Genomic DNA, 27,897 nt, shown 5'->3' on the forward strand with positions numbered 1-27,897 from the left:
GTTTTGCCTGCACTGGTGGCAGGATGTAATGTTCAGGCTATTTTCCCAAGTGCAAATGATCTGCACATTTCAGTAGATGCTTCTGTCAAAATGAATTGCCACGTTTCACACGTCATGTCAGTACACCCAATACCATGCTTACTTGCCACAATTCAATTATCTGCAACTTAACTTTGTACAAGGTCTCTGCTTACTGTAACACCAAACCACTGGAGGTAGATGTCACAATACAACCAGTAATATTGTACGTTTTACATGAACAGGTTGAGCTGCCACTGGGCACACAGAGGCCACATAACAGCCACTACCCCCCTGGATGAAACCCTCAGTGAAGAAGACACTCCAGGACGTGGGGGGCAGTTATGGCCCATCTGGGCAACCTACCAGGGAGTCTTACTGTGCCCATATCAACACCTCCAAGCCAGGTTGCCTCAACATCATAGGCAACCATTTGGCCCCCAAGCTGTGTCCCTAACACAGTGTCTACCATCTTGTGCCCCCCAGTCCTGGATCGTGAGTTGCAGTGCAACACTTCTGACAATGAGGGTCTAGGAACAAGTTGGAGAGGGCACCCTGTGGCAAGGGCATAAGCCTGTGGGGGTAGGGTGCATGGGAGGGATGCAGTGAGACAGCGGATTGAGGCCACTGGGTCTGCTGTCAACCAGGACACCATCAGCCATGTCTTGGGGGTATATCAAGAGTCCCAAGGCGTGATGATCCAGGTGCTGACTGAACTCCGGTAAATCAAGCAGCTACAGAGGGACATGCACAGAGACATGCAGGAACAGATGGAGGCCACAATGACTGCATGGCCTCCCTAACAGGGTGCTGAGGGACATTCACAGCACCCTAAGTAGGGCTTTTCAACAACAGTCTACCCCTTCCTTTGGCTCATCAACACCAGACACATCAACATTGGTGCCAGCCACTGGAAGGGAGGCCCTGCCAGAGGAAGAACCAGCCCCAGACACCCCTGACTCTGTAGCAGCAGATCTAGCCTCCCCCCACACAAGTGGGGACGTTCAGCAAAGAATCCAGGAGGTGCAGACGGCAAGACACCCACCACTGCCAGCAAGTGACCTCTTCCTAAAGGACCTCCTTTATGTGTCACACATTCACTCTGTTGACTGATCCTCAACCACCTACCAGTGCCAATGGGAGAAGTACTCTGGACCCCCAATGGTGTGGCTGCTACTCCAATGATTTAATTCACCATGACTCACTCCTTCATTTTACATCTTTTGTTTTTTTCTGTCCAAAAAGTATTTTCTGTATTAGCATTGTAATAAATTCACCCATCACAAAATCATTGTCTACTTGTTTAAATTTTACATTTAGCTATGTAGAGATTTAAGACCTTATGAGCCATGCGATTAAGACACAAGCTACTTGTGCAAGCAGGGATGTGTTACAGTTACACAGTGTCCAGCTCAGGATTACAACCATTAAACACAACACATTAGTGCATGTGTCTGGTCAAACCAAACATTTTATTCCGGAGAACAGCACATAGGCTGTCAATATGTCTGGACTTTAGAAACCAGAATGTGTGACTCATACTGAGTCAGTGTACATATTTCAAGGTACAGACCCCCAGACCACGGAATGAAGGGATTTGTCAGACATTGTCCTGTAGAGTAGGCAAACATTAAGGTGGTTGATGTCAGCAGCTTGAGCCTTATCACATACCATACCAAAATAAAACAATATCATATTAACCAAGATACAGACAGATGGCAGTACAACAGTCCCTGATCACAGGGACATCATAATCCAATGCTCATGCACCTTCTGTTCTGGTGGTATGACACAAAAATATTTCAGTGTTGTGGCACATGCACTGTGGGCTGCAATGTGAAACGCATCTACAGCTATATGCAGTTCATACAAAAAGAGTATTTAGCTAATGTGAAGGAAAAATGACTTGGTGAAAAGAGAGGACTACATATTTTTAGACCACATGATGACACACAATGCATCAGGCCCACCACAAGACACAAAACAAGTGCAATATGTACTCTGTACCTGCACCCGAACACTGCAAAATGTCTTGGTACAGGTCTCATACATCCAAACTCTGTGACCTACATTACCTGGAACAGTCCATGCCCACTTTGTATGTCAGAACAGCATCAGATACCTGCCAATGTCACAACTCTGAAATGCCCACATGAAGATGCCGTGGCGAAGGTACCTGTACAAAGAACAAAACAAGGAGTATACGCTTGAAACCATACCTATGACAAGTCGCATGGCAAGCAACTGGAAAACAAAGTACATTACAAGGAAACTGACACAAGCAAAGCAACATCATTAAGGTGGGTATGTGTCAAAAGCTATCTTATCAAGTAGCCTTTGGCTGAATATTGCATAGAATCAGCTCCATAGCAGTTTCCAAAACACTCAAATCCACGCATTCTTACAACTACAGTTCATTGTACAGTCACAGTCATTACATCACATGGCATACTTACACTCATGAAAAGTAGGTGTTGTTGAGCTCTCCCCACAAGTCAGCTCCTTCCTCTTCACCATTGCCATCCTCACTTGGCAGATTGGGAATCTCACCCGGTGGCACTTCAGGCTCCCCCTCCTCTGGGATGTACGGGATATTCCTCTGCAGTGCGATGTTATGGAGCATGCAGCATGCCACAGTGATCTAACACACTTCCCTGGATGAGTCGAGGAGGGCTCAACAAGTCCAATCGAGACAGCAAAATCTGGTCCTCAGGAGCCCAAAAGCCCTATCCACTAGCTGACGTGTCCTTCCATGGGCCTCAGTGAAGAGGACTTTCCCTGGCATAGTTGGATTCCTCAGCGGCGTCAACAACCAAGGACAGTTTGGAAATGTGGAGACTCCTGTTAAAGAATGGGACATAAGTGCAACAAAGAGTCACTCACTCCAGGATTGTAGCACCTGACATTGCACGCACACACACACACAATCAAGACAGATGTGACTTACCAAACAGCCAGGCCCTCTCTATGTGTAGTTGTGACATCAGCTGGGGTATGATATTCCGCATTATGAAGGAATCATGGGCCGAACCCTGATAACTGGCACAGATGTGAAATGTAGAGATCTGCCAAACAGACAACTTGCAGGTTGATGGAATGGAAGTTCTTTCTGTTGCAATAGACTTGTTCAGTGTCCTGCGGTGGCACCAAGTCAACTTGTGTGCCATCAATGGCCCCCACCACATATGGGAGGCGGGCAAAACGATAAAAGTCAGCCTTCACATTGGCTAAATCCTCATTTTGGGAAAACCTGATAGAGCTGTTAATGTGTTTCAGCACTGCTGAGAGAAAATCCTTCAACAGCCGCCAGAACATAGGTTGGGACATACCAGCAGATAGGGCCACTGTATGTTGGAAGGACACGGTTCCTAGGCAGTGCTATACTAACATTACTTGTACAATGGGTGGTATGCTGGTTGGATAACTAATAGCTGGCATCAGATCTGGCTCCAACTGACAGCATAAGGCCACTATTGTTTGCTATTCAGACGGTACAGCTGTAGGCCGTGGCATTCTTCCATGGTCTGGAGGTCTGGCAGTGGATGGTAGACAGGAGTTTGTCCAATCATCCCTCTCCCAGGGATACCTATGTGTGACAAAACATGATTTACAACATTAGTCAATGTGTCCACAGCAACATACATGATGCATGCCAATGATATTATGTGGCAAAGGATTTCTGACTGGATACACAACACCCAGTACACATCAGAGCTGGCAACTACACAAAGGTCACATGTGATCGCCATTGTTTTCAACACGTGTCCACAACATGGATTTGAATGAAACTCAAAGATGTGCTATACAGTTGCCGCTTGAAATGTGACTGTAAATTCCGACCGCCAAAATGACCGTCGATGGTGGTGGCCCGTGCACCGCCGTTAAATGCCATCTGTGCCCTGCATCAACCTACATTGGTGGTTGAGTAGAAGGACCTACATGACAAGACAGAATAAGGATTTTTGTGATGCAACAAGACATATATCGTAGGTGTGACACAGTTTATAAAGCCTAATACAGCATTTCAGGCTGCCACAATGGCGGATGTCTGTCCTACTCCACTAGATATTAGGAACCGCCCACCACCTGGGGCAAAAGTCGTCAGGACGGATCCAACCACAGCAGACACAGCCATAGGCTGACAGCGTTGCCTGTAGCAGTTGCAGCCTAATGGCTGTGTCTGCCGCGGTGACGACAGCGTACGTGGCAGACATGACCGCCATGTTGTGCACATTCACTCACTTGACTCCTGACACTGCTGTGTGCCGCCTCTGGGAGCAATCATGCCATGTCGAGCAGGTGATAGGGCCCCTGCCTTCTCACCAGATGAGTTGGAGAGGCTTGTTGATGAGGTCCTGCTCCTGTATGGACAGTTCTATGGCTCACTAGAGGAGCAGGTAAGAATCTCATAGGCACAATTGATACTATTCAACACTATCCTTTCCCTTCTCCCAGGCTACAATGTGTCCCTTTGTTCCAGTTAGACTTCTTGTGTGCCTGTTATTGCAATCTGTGTGGCATCAATGGGATGTACATGGTGCAGGTATTAGTGGCCAGTACTATATGTAAGTTCAGTCACATTGTGTTGAGTGAGTTTTCCGGGGTCCTAGATCCTCCTTGTGTTGGATGCACATAACTAGCTAAGGAGACTTTACTGCCATCCAATTACATCTTTTTCCTTACGATGGTTGTAAATGTTAGACAACATGATGTGGATGACTGCATGAGCTGTGTATGCATCTTGTCTGAGTCATTTGAAGATCTTGTAAGCAATGTGTATAGTACCACAGATCTTTGAACCTACATCTGGCCTTGCACACTGTAGTCTGGAAGGCATATCCTGATTCACTCTGCCCTTCAGGTTGCCAGCCACAAGCATGCCAAGTTGCTGATGGCCACATGATGTACTGTCATGCATGGAAGTGATGGAAATTGAGTTGAGTGACATGTGGGTTCTGTAGGCTAAGACTGCATAGACAGGGCCTGTCAGTTGTTTCTCCCAGCATGGGACATAGGCCAGGCTGTGGGAGAGTCACTGTTGCTATGCAACTGTGGCCCTGTGCCTACTCCCTGTACACCAGCAGATCCTGACATGTGGCCAATATGAGGCCCTAGTGGCAAAACTTGGCCTGAATGCCTCAGTCCATTGACTAGATTAGGATTGTGTACTGAGGTAAATCCATGAACCAAGTCCATATGTGCATTTAGCATCATTGTCAACACTGTTGTCACCTTCACAGAAGTCAGATTTGTCCTGTACAGGCTTATTGCACATATGACAGTCCCACAGTACTGACAGTGTGTGGATTCCTGGGTGGCCATGATATGTGATTCAGTAGCTTGGTTAAATAGCAGAATTCTACAATGCATACCTTTGTATGTTGGATGCCATCTCTGTAGGACAGACAAATATGTCCAAAGGAGGGCTCTGTGGTACAGGAACATGCCACAGAGCCCCCCCCCCCGAAGTGGCAGGAGTTTGCATTTGGTAGGCCACATGTCCACACATGCACAAGGAATACACTTTCTGTACCCACCATGCCAGCCCCTTCATTGCCACTCAAGTGTAAGGGTGAAGTCTGTACTATGGCAGTTGCCTGTAGGAACTGTATGCAGTGAGCCAATCCCACAGTGTGAATGTGTTGGTCCAGTCAGGCCTCAGGAGTTTACCCTTGTGTGTAGTGTTTCATTGTGGCTCACATCAAAGTACTTGTTGCTGGAGCATAGGCTACCTGATGTCAGTAGGCCTGCTTCGTCATTGTAGGCCCTGAGCAGAATGGTGGGTTAGTCTGCAGATGGATATATAGGGCCCTGTACTTATGGGCTTGCGTGCTTTACACTTGCATTGTGTTAACTCATTAAAAAGTTCTAGCTTGGTGTTTTTGATGTTTGTGTGTATCTACCATTTGTGCTAAAACTTGGGATTGTAATCTCATGATTTGTCTTTTGCATCCATGCAGGTCAATGCCCATCAGAAGAAGAAGATATGGAGAGCCATCGCCCGGAAGGTACGGAACCTGGAAGTCCACAGCCGGCAGAGCGCCCACTGTTGCAGGAAGTGGAAGGACCTGAGATGCTGGGCACAGAAGATCGCTGAGGTCTTGCTGGGGCTGACCTCCCAACATGGGCGTGGCGTCTGTCGGACCATGATCCCCCGAAGGTCATGCATCCTGGTGGTGGCGTACCCAGACCTTGATGGGCGTTTGAGGGAAGCACAGCAGCCACAAGTGGGCATATTCCTGCCTGTTACATTGCATGTTAATTTGTTAGGTTCCAACATCTCCCCGTGACGATTAGAGATGTGCCATGTGTGACATAGAAGATGAGTAACTGTTTGTGTAGATATGTAATGTGGTGCATTTTTATGTGCCTTGTCTTTTGGCCCAGGGACCTAAGACACAACTGCATACAGTCCACAAACAATTTGCTCTCCAGGGACAATATATTTGCATGTACATTGATCAATCAAGTACTGTTTGTTGTTGTAGTGAGTGTACATTCTATGCAAAAGACCACTACTCCTCAGTGTTACAGGCCAAATGGATCACTGTCCTCAGCCATGTGTCTCGTTAAATGAGTATATTGGCATCTGCAACCCAGAGGCTACTTGTCTTCAGCGTGTGACGGGTGCTTCACTACTGTCTGTAATGTGAAGATGGCCATCATACATGTGATCAAGCATGCATTGTTCTTTGTGTGCAGCTACAGATCAATACTTTCCCTTCGTAAGTGGGGAATGTCCATGGATATGATTTGTGTGTCATCACTGTTGCCAGCATTCCTTGTGCCTACATGTGGGCATGTGCCCTTTTATCTTTTGACAAAATGTGTACGCTGCTGTTTCATGCATGGTCTACCTGTGTTCATGGGATGATTCCTGTATTCCCTCACATATATGTGCATGGCAACCTGTATATGTAATAGGACATTTGCAATGGGAGTACATTTCATGTAGTGCCACAGACAGGAATATGTCACCGTTGATTCTTGGCTCACTTACACCCTAAGCCATCTTTGCATGTTATTTGGCATGTACAACTGCAGTAGCAATGAAGGACAAGACACATGACTAGATTTGTAGCCCCAATGTGCATTTCCATGTATTGATGTGACATAATTTATTAAAGTGCACTGCAAATGTATATTGAGTAAGGTGTTTACCCGACTGTTGGCATGCATCGTGGAATTACTTGCAGTTATATTGAAATCACATGTGGTTGGGTATAATCCTTCATCCACATACACTGGGTTTACAGGACCAACATGGAAACAGTGATGTAACTTCCCATTGGGCAACATGTTGAGGGCCTTCTACAGGCCCTTGCAAATCTCTGTCTCTCAAACATACAAAGGACTAATGGTTTCTACTGATGCAATCAGATTATGAAAATTGTAAGGGGTGCTAGACCGTAGTGGTGATTTCTGTGGGGCTTGCTGATTCATTGTGTTGTAGATTTTAGGGACATATCTCGCTGACAATTTGCACACGATGTCTACAGTGCATTTCCATGCCAAATGTGTGGCATATCTGAGCAACATTTCCCTTGGTGAAGTGTGCATTGTGGATATGTTTCCAGTGTAACATGAGTATTTCCACGTCACCTTCTCCAGGCTACTGTACTCTTGGCAGCAACATGGCATGTTCTGCGAGCATCATTTCTTATTGTTGTATTATTGTGTATGTGACAAATAAATGTCTGCAAGACCTTGTGTGGGATCTGTGGGAATGCAGTTGGCCTATTATTGTATGACAACAGGTAACTGAGGTATGCTCCATGAGGAAAAGCATTGGAGGGGATGTGGTCTACTTGTTCAATGGTTACTGTAATTGCATAACTTCAGCTATGCAATTCTAATTGTCTGAGATCGTGATTTTCCTGTGGGCAACAGTTGACAGTTGATGTGGCATGCATGCATATGGTACGGTACATGTAGGGGCCACTTAGGTGGAGTTTGTTGCTGGGGCCTGCTTGACATCATGTATGATCAGGGGCATGTGGTGACCCTATTTCTCTTTGTATTTGCAGCATCAGCCCAGGCAAGCAAAGGAGACAGGGCTCAGGCACGTGCGGAAGCATCTGGCCACCGTACCTCCGGTCAAGACACCACAACCCAGAGGGACCAGAACTACATCATCGGATTCTACCTCCAGTGGCCATTCCGTGGTGGTGGACCCATCTGGGCTATACCCCTGTACCATCCTTGTCCACCACACCCAGTTCTATCGCCACCCTCCCTGTTGCTCCCCACCCAATTAGCTGTGCCTGCCTCACCCAAGAGGGCGGGTGGCTCCTTTGCCACAGGCACCTCTCCCCCAGCCTGAGTTATCCCTGTTGCTCTGAGTGAGGAGGCTTTTAACCTCCTGAGGATTATCTCTGTGTGTCAGACTGCCATTGTGAATGCCATGCAGGGATTGGCCACCCAACTTCAGCAGACCAATGCTTTCCTGGAAGGCATTCATAGTGCCATGTTTGGCCTACAGAGATCTTTTCAAGCTCTGGCCACCTGATTGACGGCAGCCAGTCACCCCGCACATTCGACCCCCCAACCTCCCTGTTCCTAATTCAAATCCCCCTGTGGTGGGTTCTTTCACAGTAAGTATAGATGACGCTCTCAGACGCAAAGGTTTGATTTTGATGTTTTATTAAGTATATTTTCTTATAGGTCTTTTTATTTCTGTTCTTCCCAGATCTTTCTTTATTCTTCTGGCTTGTCTTCTAAACTACTCTTTTTCTTTCTTTATTTCTCAGGTATGGCCCGGTTTACAGAGAAGTGTGGTGTTGGTGACATTCCCGGGGAAGAGAAAAGGAAAAAAAATAGGTAAGGGTCTTGTTTTCAGACCTTTTTATTTTGAGGGTAGGGGCGTGGGACTTTCACAAAAAGAAGGAAAAGAAGAAAAAAAAAGTGACGACCTTCCAGTGCAATAAACAAACACACAAAAAAAAGATTATTATCTATGCTCTTAATTGGGGAAAGAAAAACGAGCTTCTTGAGAGTGAAGATACAATAGTCTTTAGGGTTCTTGATTTTAACCCGGTATTAGCACTCTTATTTCTTTTCTTATCTGTGGGTGGTATCAGAAGGAAGGAAGAGAAATCCAAAAAAGAAATAATTGAAATCCCCAGTGACTAAAAGAAATGCCAAATGAAATAAGGAGCTATAAAGCCCCTTTCACCAATAATACCCGCGGGGTTCAGAATGCAGGCACATACCTGCCAAAGCCACGTCCCTCCAGGGACGTGGCTGGCACTGTGGCGTGAGGAGTTGTACTCAGGTAGCTCTTCTCGAAGACTTGGTCCAGGTGTCGGCGTCTCTGCTCCTTTTCCTTCTGTTCCGTCTTCTTCTCCCTGGTTCGGCGTCTGTCAGTCTTTCCCTCATCGGTGGCGGGCGTGCCAGATCCAAGAGTTCCGGCGAGTTAAATCTGACAACCTGGTCGTCGTCAGATGACAGTACTTCCAGGTGCAGGAAAGAGCCCCCGGGGGACTGTTTTGCACATCCCCGGGGATCAGTCTGTCGCGGAGTCGCATCTGCTCTGCTACACCCCCATTCCCCTACCTATCCCAAGTACACAGACACATCTGCACGCACCCACTTCAACACACACAAGCAGCACACAAACACAAGACATACAAGCACTCAACATACATCCACACGCATATCAGCCACCACTTCCCCAGACACCCCCACCAGCCCACACACCACATCTAGCATAACCACAGGCACCACCACAACAGGCAGTGACACACCCACCACTGCCACAGACACTCCCCAACAGACACACAAACATCCACCTCTACAAACATACTTGCTGACACCATCACAACAGACACACACACATCCACCACTCCCACATCACCCAGCGCCTCCACCTCCCAGCCCTCAGACACGCAAACGCCCACACTCACACACGCAACAGACACCACCCAAACATAAGCATACCTGACACATGCACACACCCAAGACATCAACACCGACACACCAGACAATCACTCCCTCAACCTCCAAATCCCCAACCCCTTCTGATAACCATCCCTGTATGCCAAAGGAAAGTTTCCTTTATGAACGTACCCTTTCCCCTGTTTCCTCCACCCCGTCCCAAACCCAAGAGGCCCGACTCACATCCCAACGCATCCCTTCCATATCCAATGCAGCAGAAATGTATGTGCTTTCTTGCCTTGCACTTCAACATTCTGCAGATAGGCATGTCACTTGGCTCTAGTATTGTTTGTCCCAGAGATTCATGTAGGGTCTATTCCTGTGCAAATGTTGTTTTAGGGGCGTGTGCAAAGTGTAATGTGTCCCAGTCCAGCATCCTTCCCCAAGTACTCCTGAAGCCCCCATCCCTATTGTGCAGGTATTGTTTGCATAGTGAGCTTTGTATATTTGTCCCTCAGTCTATTGTGGAGCCCATTGTCCTTCCATTATGTTGCAATGTGGGTGATGTGTGGGTCCATTGCAGGGTTGTTTAATGGGAATGGTATTTGTGTTCCATGACACATCCATACATTTGTGTTGAATCTGACGACAGTCAATGGCATTTGAGGAATGAGAGGGTGTCAATTGTATTGGTAGATGTGATGTTGCTGTGTTGTTGCTGTTGTGTGACAGTGTTGTGTACACTTTACTGTCCCTGTGCCTAAGATGTGCAGACATTTGTTTTTGTGTAGTGTTGCAGTGCAGTATGAGTAACCTGCCCAAAGGGGGCATTTTGTGGCTGTAAATGTGCCCATCTTTGTGAATGATTCAGACTGTGTACAAAATGACAAGTGTACTTGGTGCCCATAGCGTGACCCCCCATATCTTGTGGATGACGACATGAAGAGATGTTGTTGAGCTTAATGACACAAATAGGTGTGTGTACTTACAGTAGGTTGCGTCCACGGCAGTGTGGATTGTGAGCACCTCTGATGAGCAGCAGCAGGATGTGTGTGATGGCCTCCTTGGCGGCACATGACGTGTAAAGCTAACTGCAGGTGAGTTGTTCCCTTTATACTCTCTGTTCCCGCCTGCTGGGATATGGTGGTTGAACCGCCACAGTCACATTGGCGGTGTGCAACCTCATAATGTGTCTGGCGGAAACACGGTCTTTGACGGCCTGTTTGTGCTGCAGTAGTCTGTGCTGCCTGGTGGGACTGCGCCGGTCTTTGCTCCATTGGTCTGCATTACTTGTAGTACAGTGGTCAGACCGCCAAGGTGATGGAGGTCGGACCGTCGCTGCCGCCATGGCAGTGCACGGACCGCCAAACCCGTAGTGAGGCCCTAAATGTAGTTATCATTATTACTAATGCTCAAATACATGTTAGTTTCTAAACAATCCAAGAATAGCAGCAATCAAAACCAAAGGTTCTTCTGGTTCCTGGCCTTCTGGGCCCCTTAATGATTACCTTTGTCTGACCTATTTCACTTCAACATGTTTATAGGAGACAAGAAAAGAAATCATGACTGCTAATGCATATCTCATATTTTAAAGAGAAAATCCAGCTCTATAGTAGAGACATTGACAAAAAGAGGTTCAGCACCCTAGGATCCATCACTATCATACCACCAGAGAAATGGATCAAAAGCTCCAAAACCATTGTCAAACGTGCACTATTCAACATAATCTTAGTCCAATAAGATCACGTTCTTTGAGATTCCATTGGTCAGTTCATGGACTATAGTTCTAGAAAAAATAACTTCCATGAGATTATGAATGAAGCACTGACACTTTGGACAATATTATACTTGCACTATAGGATTCCGCTGATCTTTCTACTGGCCTACTAATAAGATGGGCCTCCTAGTTGCAACTGTCCTTTTGAACACCACAGGGCCACCTGTGAATCCTACACTCCTCTGGATCTGCACACTTAGGATTGCATCAGGATGTTGAGAGTCAGAAGACGGACAGAAATGCCAGATCTGTTAAGTCCTTGGGCCTGGAAAAGGGAAGGGATATTCCCCGAATACATGTGTACCATAAAAGCCAGCACCAGCAGGTGCATAAGCCTTACTAGTAAAGACAACTGTAGCACCAACAGCAAAAACACCAGAAACCATTCTGCTTTATGCAGAAGCCATCTAGATTCAGAGCTGACCACCACACTTGCATCTGTAGAAAGAAAAGTGCCACCTCATGGAGAATGGATACATAATCAAATTTAGTCTTACCACACCCCCAAATTCTCCCAGGGGTAGATTGGCTGCCTTATAAAAAGAGCATCCTAATAAAACAATATGTGGTTGAGCCTGTTCTTAAATACCACAGGAATATGAGCGTATGTCACCATCATTCCTGGTGAAGAAGAAAGACCGATAAGAAGAGTTTTGTCTGATTCTGGACCTGACAACAGTTAACAAAGAGGTCAGAAGAGAGATGTTCCAAATGAAAGTGCTTATTAAGATATTTCCTCGTGTACATCGAGACACTGGATGTGTGTTTTAGACTAGTAGGATGCATGGTATTTAATACTATCTGCAGAAAGTAACAAAGTAACATTTCCTAATAGTCAGAATTGGCAATAGTCACTCCCAGTACAGAGCCCTTACTTGTGGCTTGAAGTCCGCCCTTCAATCTTTCTCAATGTACACATCAGAAAAAGCAGCCTTTCTTAGTCACAAAGGGATTTTCATTTACTCTTACCTTGAGGACTGAGTCTTCAAAGACAGCTCTTAGCTGAAGGTTTAACAAGGCTTAAAATCGAAAATAGATCTTGTTCAAGATCTGTATTTCTGCATCATGGTGGAATATCCTCCAAACTAAGGGCAGTTTATACATATGACTGTAAGATGTGTGAAACTAGAATACTAGGAATGGACATATTAGGATTAACTTGGACAGTACCACCATCAAATCTTTCTCATGAGGATGTTAGGTTGTTAAAAGAAAAACATGTTAAAAGGAGTTCTATTTCAGAAACTACTTCACAGTCAGATGGGGATAAAGAGACTCATCACTAGAGGAATGAGGAACATACATGGACAACCTGCTGACACAGAGGAAATGCTTATCCATAGAATATCAACACCATTTCAACATGCCTGAAATTATGTTCATTTAGTGTGCAAGTATTCTTATTTCAAAGCGAAATCCAACATCATTGTCTTTCATATCGATATCAACAGCACCACCATGTATCACAAACAAGGAGGTACAATATCAAGAGTCCTAGAGGCATTTCAGCACTGGCTGCTGGTAAGGGACACTTTAATGCCAGCAGTCCATGTATTAGTAGTTCAGACTTACACCTTTTAGAACGAGAGTGGCTGTCAATCACTTTCACATGGACACGCCTTACTTTGTTTTATACCTCTTTTATCTAAATGTGTATTCTTCACTGCTCTTCTATTGGTCATTTGTAAATCAAACTAGCTCTTTATTGGGACAACGCTTCAAACCTAACTGCAAGTTTAACATCCACCATGTGACTATGAAAGTTGCCTTTTGGGTGGCTGTAGCTTCAGCTGGAATGAGCAGCGCGCTGCAAACCCTTCATGGTTCTTCACCCAAAAAACACTTCATTAAGACTTGTCCCAGTCCCCCCGCCATGGTCATTTTGCCTTTAAATTATGCATTTATTTGAGTTTTTGCTTTATGACAATTACAACAGCACTGAGTTAAGGCAGCCATAACATTCAATTGTCATTTGATCTTAGTGCGTCTATGAATCCTATATACCATACACTACTTGATCAGCTCGGGCAGAAGAGGGAGGATATGATTTGCCAAGAATTTGGGTAGAATATCATTGTCTAGACTAACGATAGGGGAGAGTAGTTATCACATTTATTTGAGTGCTTGCCAGGTTTTAATAAGGTGATGATTGTGGTTTCCTGGTGGGATGGGGAAGGCATCCCAAGTCCCTGGCCTACTCACACATTGCTAGGAGTTGGAGAGTCTGAAGGTATGTGTATTATTTTAAGAACTTGGCTGAAAAGCTGTCTGCTCCAAGACCTTGCCAGAGGGCAAGCTTCTAATTACCTCGATTATGTAATCTCCAGACATTAGTATGTCAAGGAAGAGGCAATGTACTAGCTCCAGTCATGCAATTGTGGTAGTGTGTAGGAAAGCTACTATGTCTCCCTGCACTACATTAAGATGAGAATTATACACATTCTAGCATTAGTTGGCATATTTGGGTAGTATTTTATCTGCCATCTGTATCTCAGAGCCATCCTGCTGGCAAATCTCAATAATGTCAGTATTTGCAGCAGTTTTTGCCACTGTGCTTATCTAATAATGCCATTTGGTCTCTTCAATTCCCTGAATACCTTTCAGCATTTTATCAACAACCTCTTCAGAGATCTGCTAAACTCTTTGGAGGTGATATATTTGAATGATACCTTAATCTTCTGCAGGACAAAAGAAAAACACCAATCGCATCTCAGAGTCAAGTGTTGCAGAGTCTAAGAGACCTTTCCATGCATACTAATTCAGAGCAGTGCTTATTTGAGGTCACTGCTGTTACATTTCAAGGCTTCCATCTCAATGACCAGAAACTTCAAATTAAGAGTACAGCTAAAAATAATGGCCAGTTCCTTGAACTACAGTGATTCCTTGGTTTGGCTAACCTCTATCAACAGTTAATTCAAGATTTCTCAACCAATGACTTCTCCTTACTCAATTAACCAAGAAATGATTTCCCTTTGCATTTGATTCAGAAGAGGAAAACAGAATTAAATTAAATTTCACCACTGCTCCAATATTAAGACATCCAGACACGTCTTTCCTTTCACTGTAGAAACTGACATCTCATATTATACTATTAGGGCTATTCTTTCACAATGTCATACAACCACCTTAGCCCTGCATCCTGTAGGTTTTTACTCCTATACTTTAAATGAGAGGAAGTTCACTATTTATGATACAGTGTTGCTGGCCATAAGTTAAGCTTTCTAATACTTGCAACATTATCTAGTGGGTGCAGAATATCCCTTATGATATTTTGGACAGACCATAAGAGCCTGACTTATCTCAAAGCAATGAAATGCTCCATTCTTCAACATTCCCATCTGTCCCTTTTCTTTTTTTAGTTCCAATATAAACACCACCTACTGACCTGGAAGTCGTTACAAGGCATATGCCTTGTCCTGACCCATAGAAGAGTAAACAACAGTTTAGGAGCCACCCACCATCTTAGCTCTTCAGTCGCCATAAGACAAGCACATTCCTCACATTGCTCAAAGAAAAACATACTGCTCTCGACCAACAAGAATGGAGGAGGAAATACATTTTAGACAGGAAAAAACATTTTGGTTTGCCATGGCGTTCGACTTGTTTGTATACCTGAAAACAACTTTCAACAACGTCTTTTATACAAGTGCCTTGACATACCAGTAGCAGGGCATGCAGGACATAGAAAGACCAAAGAGCTCCTTAAACAACATACTTAGTTGGAAAAGATGGATTAGGGCATAAAGGAGTACATCAATATTTGTATCACTTGGGTTAGAGCGAAAACAACCCACAGGTAACCAATCAATGCTAACCATTTCCTGCACAACTACCAGTCTGGCTTCAGATCGAGCTGCAGCATGGGAATCGCTAACTTACACATTGTAAACAGTCCACTGTTCACCACAGATGGAAGATGGCCCCTGCCTCCTGATATTGCTGGACCTCTCAACTGCCTTAGACACAGTAAACCATCCCATCCTGATAACCACCCTGTGGTCTCAAATGGGACCCATAGGCAATGCCCTTCACTAGTTTCCTTCCTACCTTTCAAGCCAACACCAGTTTGTTCACATGGGCACATCTAGGTCACAGAACACCCCTAGTACCCGAGGAAAACATCCCCCATTCCCGGCTCTATACTGTATTATCTGATCTTGTACCTATACATGAGCCTCTTGGTGCTTTACTCCGAGATAACATCAAGATTAACTAACATGCCAATGATGCACAAGTCTACAAAAGTCTCATTTGATTTGGTCATCCAATTTCTCAATAACTGCTTGAACATCATCTAGACCTGGATGTCCAGCACCAACTTGAAGCTCAATCCAATGTCGACAGAATTCATGTTATTTTCCAAGAACAATAAACAAGATACAGAAGAAACTTGGTTCAGTGACCTAAACCTTGATGGCTTTAAACCCCAACTATCACTGAATGTTAAGTTACGTGGATTCATTCTAGACACCAACCTCACCCTCATGGAACACATTGCTAAAAAATAAAAAAAAAGACAGCCTGGTACCCGCTCTCTCTTGTAAAAGAACGTCAAACCATTTCTTTCAGAAAGCGACTTCAGAACTGCTGTTCAAGCCCTCATTAGCTTGCATCTTGATGCTGGTAATGCCCTATTTCATGGTCTCCCAGACACCAAACTGGTGCCCATTAGGGGCATCCTAAATGCTGCTGCAAACCTCATCCAGGGTCTGAAGAAATATGATCACATCATTCCCATCCTAGTGGAATTCCACTGACTTCCCTTGCCGGCCCATACTACCTTAAAAACCAGCTGCATCATTTACAAAGCTATCACAAACTGCACTCCCGGTTATTTTGCAGACAAGCTCACCGTCTCAGGTGGATCTTGGCACACACACTGCCCGGACACCACCAGATTTCAGCCTTAGAAGTGTAACAAATAAAAGACTTTCCAGCAGGACTTTTCCATCTATGCACCCAGAATCTGGAATAACATCCATGTATCCATCAGGACTGTCCCAGTGCTGTTCAAATTTAGAAAAGACTTAAAGGCTCACCTCCTTAAAGAACACTGCATCACAATGCATTAACGGTCCTCAAACCAGCTCCATCTCCTTTTACTTGTTGACTTTATGCTTGTTTTTGACCACGTACAGCACTCCATTGCCTGCTAGATTTTCACTATAGAAATAGCTTATACATACATAAATATACATGTGCATGCATTAGTTATAACTTGGCTATTATGAATTTCTTCTGAGAATAGAATTCACAACTAAATCACAAACATAATTTTCAACCAAATTTTATTTTGACTCACCACAATGTAAGCTTCAACCTGTAAGGAAAGACAAAACAAACAAAGCAACATTAATCTTTGTATCCAATAATCCAAAACAAACGTTTGTCTGTTCTCTTCTTTACCTGCTCAGTTACGAAAAGTAAGAAAAGTTAAAAGAGCATTGAAATAAAAGGAGAAAAGCTGTTCTTGAGTTTTCTAACTGCTTCCATCCTGAAAAAGCAGAAACAAAACCGGTCTCAAGGGAAACAAGGAGAGGTGTGCAATAAAGCAGCCAGGCTATAAAAGACTATGGCCCTCATTATGACATTGGCAGGCCGTGGAGGCCGCCTGCCAATGCCATCCCGCCATCAGGCCACCTGTGCGGCCTGAACCTCGCCAGCCCTCTTATGGCTTCCATGCTGGGCCGGCAGGCGGAAACAGAGTTTCCGCCCGCTGGCCCAGCGGGGAACAAGGCCTTAACATTGCAGCCGGCTTATAATGGAGCCGGTGGCAATGTGACGGTGCAGCAGCACCTGTCGCGCATTCCACTGCCCATAATTCAGGCAGTGGAATGCGCGATGGGGCTCTGCATGGGGGCCCCTGCACTGCCCATGCCAAGTGCATGTGCACTCCATGCAGCAGCCTGGCGGTGTCAGTGGTTTGACCGTGGCGGCTCTGCCACAGTCATAATGTCGCAGCCGGACTGCCACTTTAGTGGCGTTCCGACCATGACCCCCTATGGGCCTCATGATTTCGGTGGACAGAAAAGGCCATCTGCCGAAATCCCGACTGGTATTTTGCCGCCATTGTGGCAACCTTCCCACTGGACCCATTACGAGTTTCCTGCCGGGTCAGTGGGTGGGAACCTCAGTTTCCGCCCGCTGGCCCAGTGGGAAACGGCCTACAGCATTGTCTCCTGCTCGTAATAGAGCTGGCGGCAATGCTGTAGTGCGCAGGATGCACCAGCACCTTTGCAGTGTTCACTGTTTGCAAAGCATATTGTGATGGTGCTGGCCAGTGGGGCCCCTGCACTGGCCATGCCAAATGCATGGGCAGTGCACAGTCCCACCTGGTGCCCCCTGCACCTGTTCTCCGCCAGCCTTTTCATGACAGTGAAGCTGCCATGAAATAGCTGGCAGAGAAAAGAGTCGTAATACAAAGGGCAGCACAGCTTGCAGAACTGCCCTGGCGAATTGGGACCGCCAGGACGACTAGTGCTGGTGTACCTACCGGAGCACAACACGGTGGTCAAAATGTGGCAGACTCGTAACGACCCCCTATATGCCCGACTGAGGAGATGGTAATGGCAGATCCAAAAAAAAGCATTCTATTCAGTATGCTCTAGGAGGAGGCCATGCTGATACCTGCAACACTTCTTGCTCTGCCCTGGGCACCTCCAAAGGTCCACTGATGACCCACCTGGCACAACAACGAATAACTACCCAACCTAGGGTATCTAATCAATTATTGTAACTGGAGGAGTTAGCTGTATGAAACAAGGAAATGTCTTCAGGAAACTTAAGTATAGTGTCTCTAACATTTTATGAACGGATATACCCAAAATGGCTTTTTTATTGAGACTACTGTGTGAACAATGATAGTGTACTTTAGGCATACGTTACCAGTGCCGTCATAGAAGAGAGGGATTACTACGGGTTATTATTTACCTGTGCTTTCAGTGGTGGACATCACATGCACGGATACCCTCTATTGGGTCCCCTTAAACTTCTGAAAAATATTCCTCAGGAAGTCACTCAATTTGTTCCTTCCTTTTTTCAGTGTCAGAGAACAATGCCCTTTTAAAAACAAATATCTCGTCTGTTATGGTCAATATTCTTGTTTTATTAATCCACAGAGATATATATCCAAACATGTATAATAAATATCTGTATAGCAAATGTGTTTTTTTGATTAAAGGTTAGTTCTTAAGAGCTAAAAAATTTTTTACCATCAATTACTTCCAAAATTAACAAACTATAAGAAATATCTGCCCTTTTTGATGCATTAGTCAAAATAAATAGAATAAAATATCATGTACTATCACATTACTGATATAGGTTAACAACACCATATCATCACATAAACTATATACATTTTGTTAATTTAAACCATATATCAATGTTGATCTTTTTTGGGAAAATTATGTTAATTAGTTAAAATTGATCAATTCCATAATTGTGTAGTATACTCTAAAAGATAAACATACTGAAGCATAATTTATAACATGATACGGCGTGCTAACCAAAATTTATATCTGTATTCATAATCAGTCAAATAGGATTGTTGTTACTACCTTGGTTAAAATTGAGTAATAGGTAGGCACAAATAGTAGACTGCCAACCGTTTCAATATTTAAAATCAATTATAATAAAAATAAAGTGACCTAAACTAGGCTCCTAGTGTAGACTTCCAATTCAAACATCAAAATAATTATTATGACTGTACTCTTACTTGTAACCTAAATATAAAATACTGTTATAAATGTGATCCTTTAAAATTAAACAATTGTTAGTGAGGTAGAAATATAAATATTTTTAAGGAGATTAAACAAAGTTAATCTGCAGCACAGTTGGCCTGAAGAAAGTCATTATTTAAATTGCGTATTCATTAAAATAAATATCATGCAACAGATGCCTCAGGGCCTGATTTAGATCTTGGTGGAGAGAAATACTCTGTCACAAATGTGATGGATATGCCGTCTGCCTTATTATGATCCCACAATACCCTATGGAAATCGTAATAAGGCGGACAGGATATCCGTCACGTTTATGACAGAGTATTTCCTCTGCTAAGGTCTAAATCAGACCCTTAATTTGGTAACCAACAACCATTGTTATATGTGGCTACAGTATAAACATAATGTTTCTTTTTTCGAAACTTCATAATTTTTTTACCATATTTACTACACAGGAGAAAGTAACACTACTATCTGCAAACAATATCTTCAATCTCTACTAAAGTGAAAGAGACATCTTCTCAATTTAGTTTCTTAAGTCTCAAAATGTCTTTACCAGGTTTAATAAAATAGACAAGAAAATGAAATGCCTACTCATGCCTGTATAATATAGCTCCTATTTCTGTTAGGATAACAGATGTCACCATCTTTGATCGAATGCAGTCTTTCAGTACTACCTCTCTGTAATTAGCACATCCCTGGTAGTTAAAATTCAGTGTAGCCTGAGAGATTAGAATTTTAGGAAAGAAAGATTGTTAAAAATCAGATCTGAAACATAGTGACGTATTCTTATCAGTGGTGGAAGGGATACATTAAATATATTTATTATTATTTCTAAGGATATCAGAATGTAATAAAATGCAACTAACATGCTACTGGAAACAATACTTGAAACTGCAAAGCTCTAGATTCAATTTTAAATCATTTTACACTTTTGTATTTGATCAATTTGAAAGTTTAACATGAGTTTCCTGTAATAAATTAACATTGATGTATGGTTTAAAAACACCATGTTTTTATATGACTTGTGTGATGATATAGTATTGTTAGCCTCTATCAATAATGGGCTAGTGTGGAGTATATTTTTAACTTGTGAATAAAAAGTACTATTACAAGATATCTCTCATGGTTTACAAACTTTGCAATTAATGAATGTTCATTTTCTTTTTTAGTCATGAAACATATTGGTCATGGAGTTTTTTTTAAATGTTTGTATGTATCATTACGGATTGATAAAACAAGGAAATTGACATAATGAACTATATAGTTGCTTTAGAAATTCCTTCCTCTGGAATTTTTCTGTTCTACTTTTAATCAAAAAGGAACAGACTGGGTGCCTGTCTGAGGAATATTTTGGACAGTGCACACATAGCATGGCTGAATTTTGATCATCATTAATGGACAGCGGTGAATTTTCCAAAGACAGATACTCTGATTTTGGTGGAGAAACCACAACATCCTTTCAGCTAACCCTATACAGGGTATAATTTCAACTTGCAAATCTCCTCTGCTAAGTATAAATCAATAGTGTTAACATTCCTTTAGCTCTACCATCCCTCCAGAGGTGCCAGCCTATCATAAAATCTGACTTCTTTGCAATCCTGTCTGCTTGTAGGAAACAATATTTCTTTATTCATTGAATTTACTGACTGAATAAACCAACAATTAAAGCAAAAAAGTAAAAGAGGAACTATAAATCATGCCAAGTATCATGCTCAGAAAAATCCTAACAAAAATCCATTTGGAAATGCGCATTAGTCAAAAACACTGTTTGTGAAATACATCAAATACCATACTTGCTCTCTCTTTCTTTGAGAATAAGAATATTAAATACCTTTTTAACTTAATAATAGTTGCTGTGTACGACAGGCTAAATAATTTAAGAACCCAAAGAGTGACAAAGTCATTAGGTTGGCTTACCTGGTTATCTTTTTTTCCTTCAAGCACAATAAGTGTTATGTGCCTTAGAAGGCAGATTCACAAAGATAAACTGAAAACAATGCACTGTTTACATCATGTTTAATGTAGGGAGACACATGCAGTCAGGAAGGCGTGCTACACTTGATTTTACACCATGTGACACGGTGCGCTTTCCATGAGGGACTTTTTATTCCTTTTACACTCGACTGTCTAAAAGATCCAAATTATTTTTCATGCTGATGTGAGCAATTCAAAAGTAAACTATTGCATGCTGACAGGGGCACACATTGGTGGGTCTATTTAATGTGAATAGTATGCAGACAACGAGGTGATGTAAAGGGCACTAATTTCCACTATATAAAAACAGTAATAGATTTTGAAGTGACTATCAGGCAGAGCAATTCAATCTCTCTAGATACATATGTAATATTAGTAAAGAAAACAACTCAAGGGTATGTTATTTGACAAAGCATTTACCTTCTCATTAATGGGCCGAAGATCAGGTGTGACCATGAATATATTTATCAGCACTGCAAAAAAGACAACATAACATAAGCTGAAAGACTTGTTACTGAGATATCTTTTTATAAAATGGCTGTGTTTTGAGACCACAAAACTCTTCAAAGAAATATAAGTACAATTGTATAAAATCATTATGATCTATTTGCCTGATCTTAGAGTCTGTGAACATATTTAAAAGGGCCAAAGTCATTAATCAGTAGACGGGAGATGCAGGCTAAGTAGTTTAATGCTTATATTTGGATTGTGTGCCTTTCACCCAGGTTGTATCTGGACAGTCAAGGGAGTAAGATTAGAAAGTATTAAGACATGACAGATATGGAATACACAAATGCAGAACATTGACAGTGGTGAGAATCACAAGCCCTGGCTTACTTTGGCGTTATCCTGCCACCAAAGGCTCTGCTTAGCCAGGTGCACTCTCCCTTTTTGTGGTCAGTTTTAGATAAACAGACACTGAAAGAGTACCCTAGATCTAGGTCTAATATAATGCTGTACTTGTAGACCCTAGTATGGTGAATGGACTAAGGAGTGCAGTGTTGAAACAATATTAAATAAAATTCACAGTACAAGTTACCATTTCTTTCAAAGATTCACTTGCTTGAACTAAACGCAATGTAATGTTTAACATAGCCTTAGGCTTTAGACATTGTAATTTTAGTTATCCAGTGTTGGATCTTTCATAAATTCACATGCATGAATCATCCCCATTGTCGAAGTGGGAGTCCCACGGTACATAAAATAGCAATAATTAACAAATACAACTTTTTGCCATAGGCTATAATGGAAACAGTAATCGCTCATATAGCCTATCCACGTACTTTTGTGAAAAGGACCCAAACCTGGCTGCTGACCAATCAGGCACCAGCACCCTCTAGAACACTCCAGAGAAGCTCCTTCCCTCAGATTTTCTACCGCAAGTCGTGTGAAGGGAGTCTCCCTGAGCTCTGCTCAGTTTTCTACTTATTCAGAAGCTTTTTTCTCTCAAAGAATTTAAAATATGTCGGATTCTTCTAGAAAAGGCCTTTTCCGCCCTTGCAAGACCTGTGGAAAGAAAAGGCTCCATGTGGATGATCCACATAAAGACTGCTTGTATTGTCTCTACCCACAACATCAGGTGAAAGACTGCAAGATATGTTGTACTTTCTCCACAAAAACCCTCAGAGACCGTGAGGGTAGACTCCTGACATGGTTACAGGCGAAATCCTGTACTTCAGGTGAGGAGAGTGGGTCAGAGAGGCCACACAAAAGGTCAAACTCTGAAGACCTGGGCCAGACAGAAAAATCTAGAAAGAGGCAGAAATTACATAATGGAAAGGGCTTACAGACTTCAATTTCCTCTGAGCCATCCTCTCCTCTTCAAAAGAAGGAGTCCTACCGTCTTTCTCCTTCCTCAGAGCCTTCTACCTCTAGAAAGGTGACTATTAAAATCAAATCGACGACGACACCACCATCGACGACCGTGACGACGACGACGGTACTAACAGCTACTGTCTCCACTACATCGTCGACCAGACCATCATCAGCGACGACTACTTTGACATCAACGGTAGGGGCTCCTATTCCCTCAATCAAACCTCAGTCTACGAGGACTCCAGAACGGAGTGCGTCGTTGACATCATCGACGACGACAACATCGTCGCTTGTAACACCGTTGACGACAGCCCCGTCGACTATAATATCAATGACAACAGCGTCATCAGCTGTCTCACCGTCGACGAGGACACCGAAGAAGCCGTCGTCGACAAAACCACCGTCGACTACACCACCGTCGACGACACCACCGTCGACGACACCACCGTCGATGGAAAAATCATCTCTGGCCACAGTACCATCCACGGCATCTTCAACTCTGACACCATCTACGACTTCACTGGTGCCTGTCAGGCAGATAGAGGCTACTCCTACCTCTTCCAGGTCTCCGGATCTCCGAGCCATGGTCAGGATCACATCTCTGCCCAGATCAGACATTTATCCCATAGACACGTCTCCAAGCAAAGTGTCAACTTTAGTACCCAGTCATCTACTTGACTGGGAGGAATATGATGAGGGTCCATTCGGAGATGCACACAGCCCATCACAGCTCCACGTTAAATATCAAGAAGAAGATGACGATGATGAGTATGACCAATACCAACCATACTACCCACATCAAGAACACTATTACCAACCAAGAGAGCCTCAGCCAAGAGACTCTATACAGATGCCTTCCTCCTTAATCCAGGATTTACAATCTATGCTACAGGATTATAGGAGAAGGTTCCCAGTGGCAGCAGAAGATCAGCCACCACCGCCAGTTTCTCCTGCTACACCAACCAATGTCCCTCCTCCTCCAGCTACTCCAAGAATGACACCCCACTCTGTGTTAGCTGCACCCCCTAGAGATGAAGGTTCCACTTCAGGGGAAGAAGAGGAAGAAGGAGAGATTTCTATCCCGCAACATCCTACCGAGGAATGGGATGACTACTTGGCTCCCACTCCTTCTCCATCACCTCCTCGTCCTTCTGATTCTCCACCCGAGGATATAGGTGGTTTCCACAATCTTATGGACAGAGCTGCTGCACGCTTCCACCTTCCAACATCTGTCTCCCAGTCGGAATGTTTCCTACATGATTTTAAGGAGCAGTCAAGGAAGTCTGTACGGTCCATTCCGATTATCGATATTATATGGAGCGAGGGTACAAAGATTATGCGCAACCCGGCAACAGTCCCACCAGTCCCGCAAAAACTGGACAAGAAATACAAGGCAACCCAAGATTCTCCGGCATGTCTTACTGGCCACCCAAAGCCTGACTCGGTTATTTCACAAGCTGCTCAAAGGCGTTCTAGGAACCCATTGACGCCTATCTCTACTCCTCCAGACAGAGAAGGAAGGAGATTGGATAATGTGGGCAAAAGATTTTCCTCCATGTCAGCACTCACTGTCAGACCAGCAAATTCATTGGCAATCCTGGATCATTATGACCGGCAAATGTGGTCTGATATGCAACCTTTCTTGGACCTCATCCCTGAAAGCAAGCAAGCAGAGGCACGGAAGATCCTCCAAGAAGGTGAGCGTACGTCGGAAGAAATAATCGACTGCGCTCTTGATATAGCTTCTACTGGCTTTCGTCAGCTAGCTGGTGCCGCTGTCTTATGCCGCCAAGGTTGGCTCAAAGCCACATCTTTCAGGCCGGAAGTGCAGTCCCGTATCCTCGACATGCCCCTGCGATGGCGAATCTCTCTTTGGCAAGCATGTAGATGACACGCTCCAAGCCATCAAGACCAACACAGACACTGCCAAGTCCCTAGGTACCCTGCAGTAGCGGAAACAGCCCTTTCGGGGTGCTAGAGGAAGAGGTTTTACCTCATTTCGAGGTTCCTTTCACAGGCAGTACCAGCAACCCAATATAGGCCTTCCAACCAACAACAGTACAGGCAACCATCTACGGCTTCCTACGCCAGACCGGGAAGAAAGAGAAGACAGGGTTCACAAAGCAGAAATCAACCCAGAAAGCAATGATCTTCTCCAGGCACCGGCTATGCTTCCCCAACGTTCACACCATCAACAAATAGGAGCGAACATTTCCAACTACATCCAGGAGTGGAAGAAAATAACATCAGACAAATGGGTGCTGGATATAGTGACAAGAGGTCATACCCTGGAATTCATACAAAAACCACTGCATCATCCACCAAGAACAGGCAGACCTCTCCATCTTCATCTGCTTCAACAGGAGGTATTCAGTATGCTTGCCAAGGGAGCTATAGAGGCAGTTCCAGTTCAGCAACGAGGTCTCGGATTCTACTCCCGTTTCTTCCTAATAAAGAAGTCAGGGGAACGGCGTCCGATACTGGATCTCAGGAAACTCAACAAGTTCCTTCGGAAGCAATCTTTTTGGATGATCACACTGTCAGATATCCTGCACCTCCTCAATCCTGGAGATTTTATGACAACTTTGGATCTTCAGGATGCCTATTTCCACATACCAATACATCAGAAACATCGCACATTTCTCAGTTTTACTGTAACCGGTGCCCATTATCAGTTCAAAGTCCTACCATTCGGGCTGAGATCAGCTCCAAGAATCTTCACGAAATGCCTTGCCCCAGTCGCAGGTTTCCTCCGCAGCAAGGGTTTCCAGGTGTTTCCATACCTGGATGACTGGCTCATAAAAGCTCTGTCTACCGTACTAGCCTCCAAAGCGACAAACGCTTGCTTAAAATTATTCCACAGTTTGGGGCTAACAGTGAATCTACAGAAGTCGGTCATACTTCCCTCATGCAGAAGAGTTTTCCTGGGTGCAGAGTTAGACACTATCCAGAACAAAGCATATCTCACTCCAGCAAGGCAGCAGAAGGTAACCCACTTAGCTGTCAGAATCTGCACAAAAGAGTTTGTTTCAGTACGACTGTTCAAGTCGCTTCTGGGCATGATTTCCTCGGCCATCGTCCTAGTTTGACTAGCAAGGCTGAGAATGAGACCGTTGCAAGAAGAACTACAACTCCAATGGACCCAGTCGCAAGGGTGCTTCGACGACTTAATAACTATCACACCAAGAATTCGGCAGGCGTTGAAGTGGTGGTCTCAGACCAACCACATCTCCCAAGGTCTTACGTTTCTAGCACCAATAACAGACTTTGTCATCACCACAGACGCTTCCTTGGAAGGCTGGGGACGCCATTTGCAAGACATGCGCATTCAGGGCAGATGGTCCAATCTCCAGAAAGGAATGCACATAAACCTGCTAGAACTGAAGGCGATCCATCTCACGCTCAAAGTTTTTCTTCCACGCATCGCAAGGTCCTCAGTGTTGGTCAGGACGGACAACACAACAAGTATGTTTTACATCAACAAGCAGGGAGGAACAAGATCCCTCTCCCTCTCAAGGGAAGCTCAGTCTCTTTGGGACTGGCTCACACTGCACAATGTTCGCCTCAGGGTGGAGCACCTGCCAGGGGGTCAACAACGCCCTAGCGGACTCTCTCAGCAGGACAGACGACAACTGACATGAGTGGGAACTCAACCAGAACATACTCGACGGCATCTTCCAACTATGGGGTCAGCCGATCCTAGACTTGTTCGCCACCAACCTGAACGCCAAATGCCAGTTCTACGCCAGTCGATACCCACTCCTGGGGTCGTGGGGAAATGCTCTTTTGAGGAGATGGTCCGGGATCTTTGCCTACGCTTTTCCCCCCATCCCTCTGATTCCCAGGCTCCTCAGGAAAATTAAGTCCGAATGCTGCAGGATCATTCTCATAGCCCCCAGATGGCCCAGACAGTACTGGTACACGGAGCTCCTACTCCGGTCCGTGGCCAATCCAAACCGCCGCCCTTGCAACCACAACCTTCTCACGAAGAATCGGGGTCTCATCCTTCATCCCGACCCAGCTTGGCTGCAATTGCATGCTTGGCTCCTGAGTACAGAGAGTTTCACGATATGAACATCGATCAGGAATGTAGACTGATATTATCTAGGGCACGAGCAGAGAACACAAATAAGACGTACAAACTCAAGTGGAAGAGATTTTTTGTTTGGTGCTCTCAGAACAACTTCCACCCGTTACAAATTAACCCTGAACAAATTCATTCTTACCTTCTCTCACTCTCCAAGGCTGGTCTTTGATATGCATCAGTCAAGATTCACCTAGCAGCTATAGCCTCCTATAGGCGATCGGCTGAGATGCCCTTAATCGGCTCATCCAGAATCATTAAGCAGTTTATGAAAGAACTTTTCCGCACTTTCCCTCCGGTGCGGCTACCTCCGCCAGAGTGGCACCTTAATATAGTCCTGTCTCAGCTCATGAAAGCTCCTTTCGAACCCATTCACAGGGCGGAACTCAAGTACATCACATGGAAAGTGGCAACCCTGCTTGCTCTCACTTCTACCAGGAGAGTCAGTGATATACAGGCGTTCACTACTAAAGAACACTTTGTTTTTTTCTGATGACTTTGTTATGCTCAGAACCAACCCCAAATACATTCCCAAGGTGCCATCTTCATTCCATCTCAATGAGCCCGTGATACTACGAACCTTTTTTCCAAACCCAACTACAATCGCAGAAAAAACTCTTCATTCTTTGGAC

General features: G+C 44.2%; 1 protein-coding gene across 2 annotated transcripts in view; it reads right to left on the minus strand.

Moving 5' to 3' along the window:
* Nucleotides 1–27,897, minus strand: part of CPAMD8 (C3 and PZP like alpha-2-macroglobulin domain containing 8) — a 1,104,327-nt gene that overhangs the window by 969,909 nt on the left and 106,521 nt on the right. For both annotated transcript variants that reach the window (XM_069217904.1, XM_069217903.1), the window contains exons 5-6: nucleotides 21,787–21,839; nucleotides 16,974–16,991 (exon numbers count right to left, since the gene is read on the minus strand). In XM_069217904.1, the coding sequence (XP_069074005.1) occupies nucleotides 16,974–16,991; nucleotides 21,787–21,839 (71 nt within the window). The remainder of the gene's footprint in view (nucleotides 1–16,973; nucleotides 16,992–21,786; nucleotides 21,840–27,897) is intronic.

This window comes from Pleurodeles waltl, chromosome 12 (genome assembly GCF_031143425.1).
Source record: "Pleurodeles waltl isolate 20211129_DDA chromosome 12, aPleWal1.hap1.20221129, whole genome shotgun sequence".
Taxonomy (NCBI): domain Eukaryota; kingdom Metazoa; phylum Chordata; class Amphibia; order Caudata; family Salamandridae; genus Pleurodeles; species Pleurodeles waltl.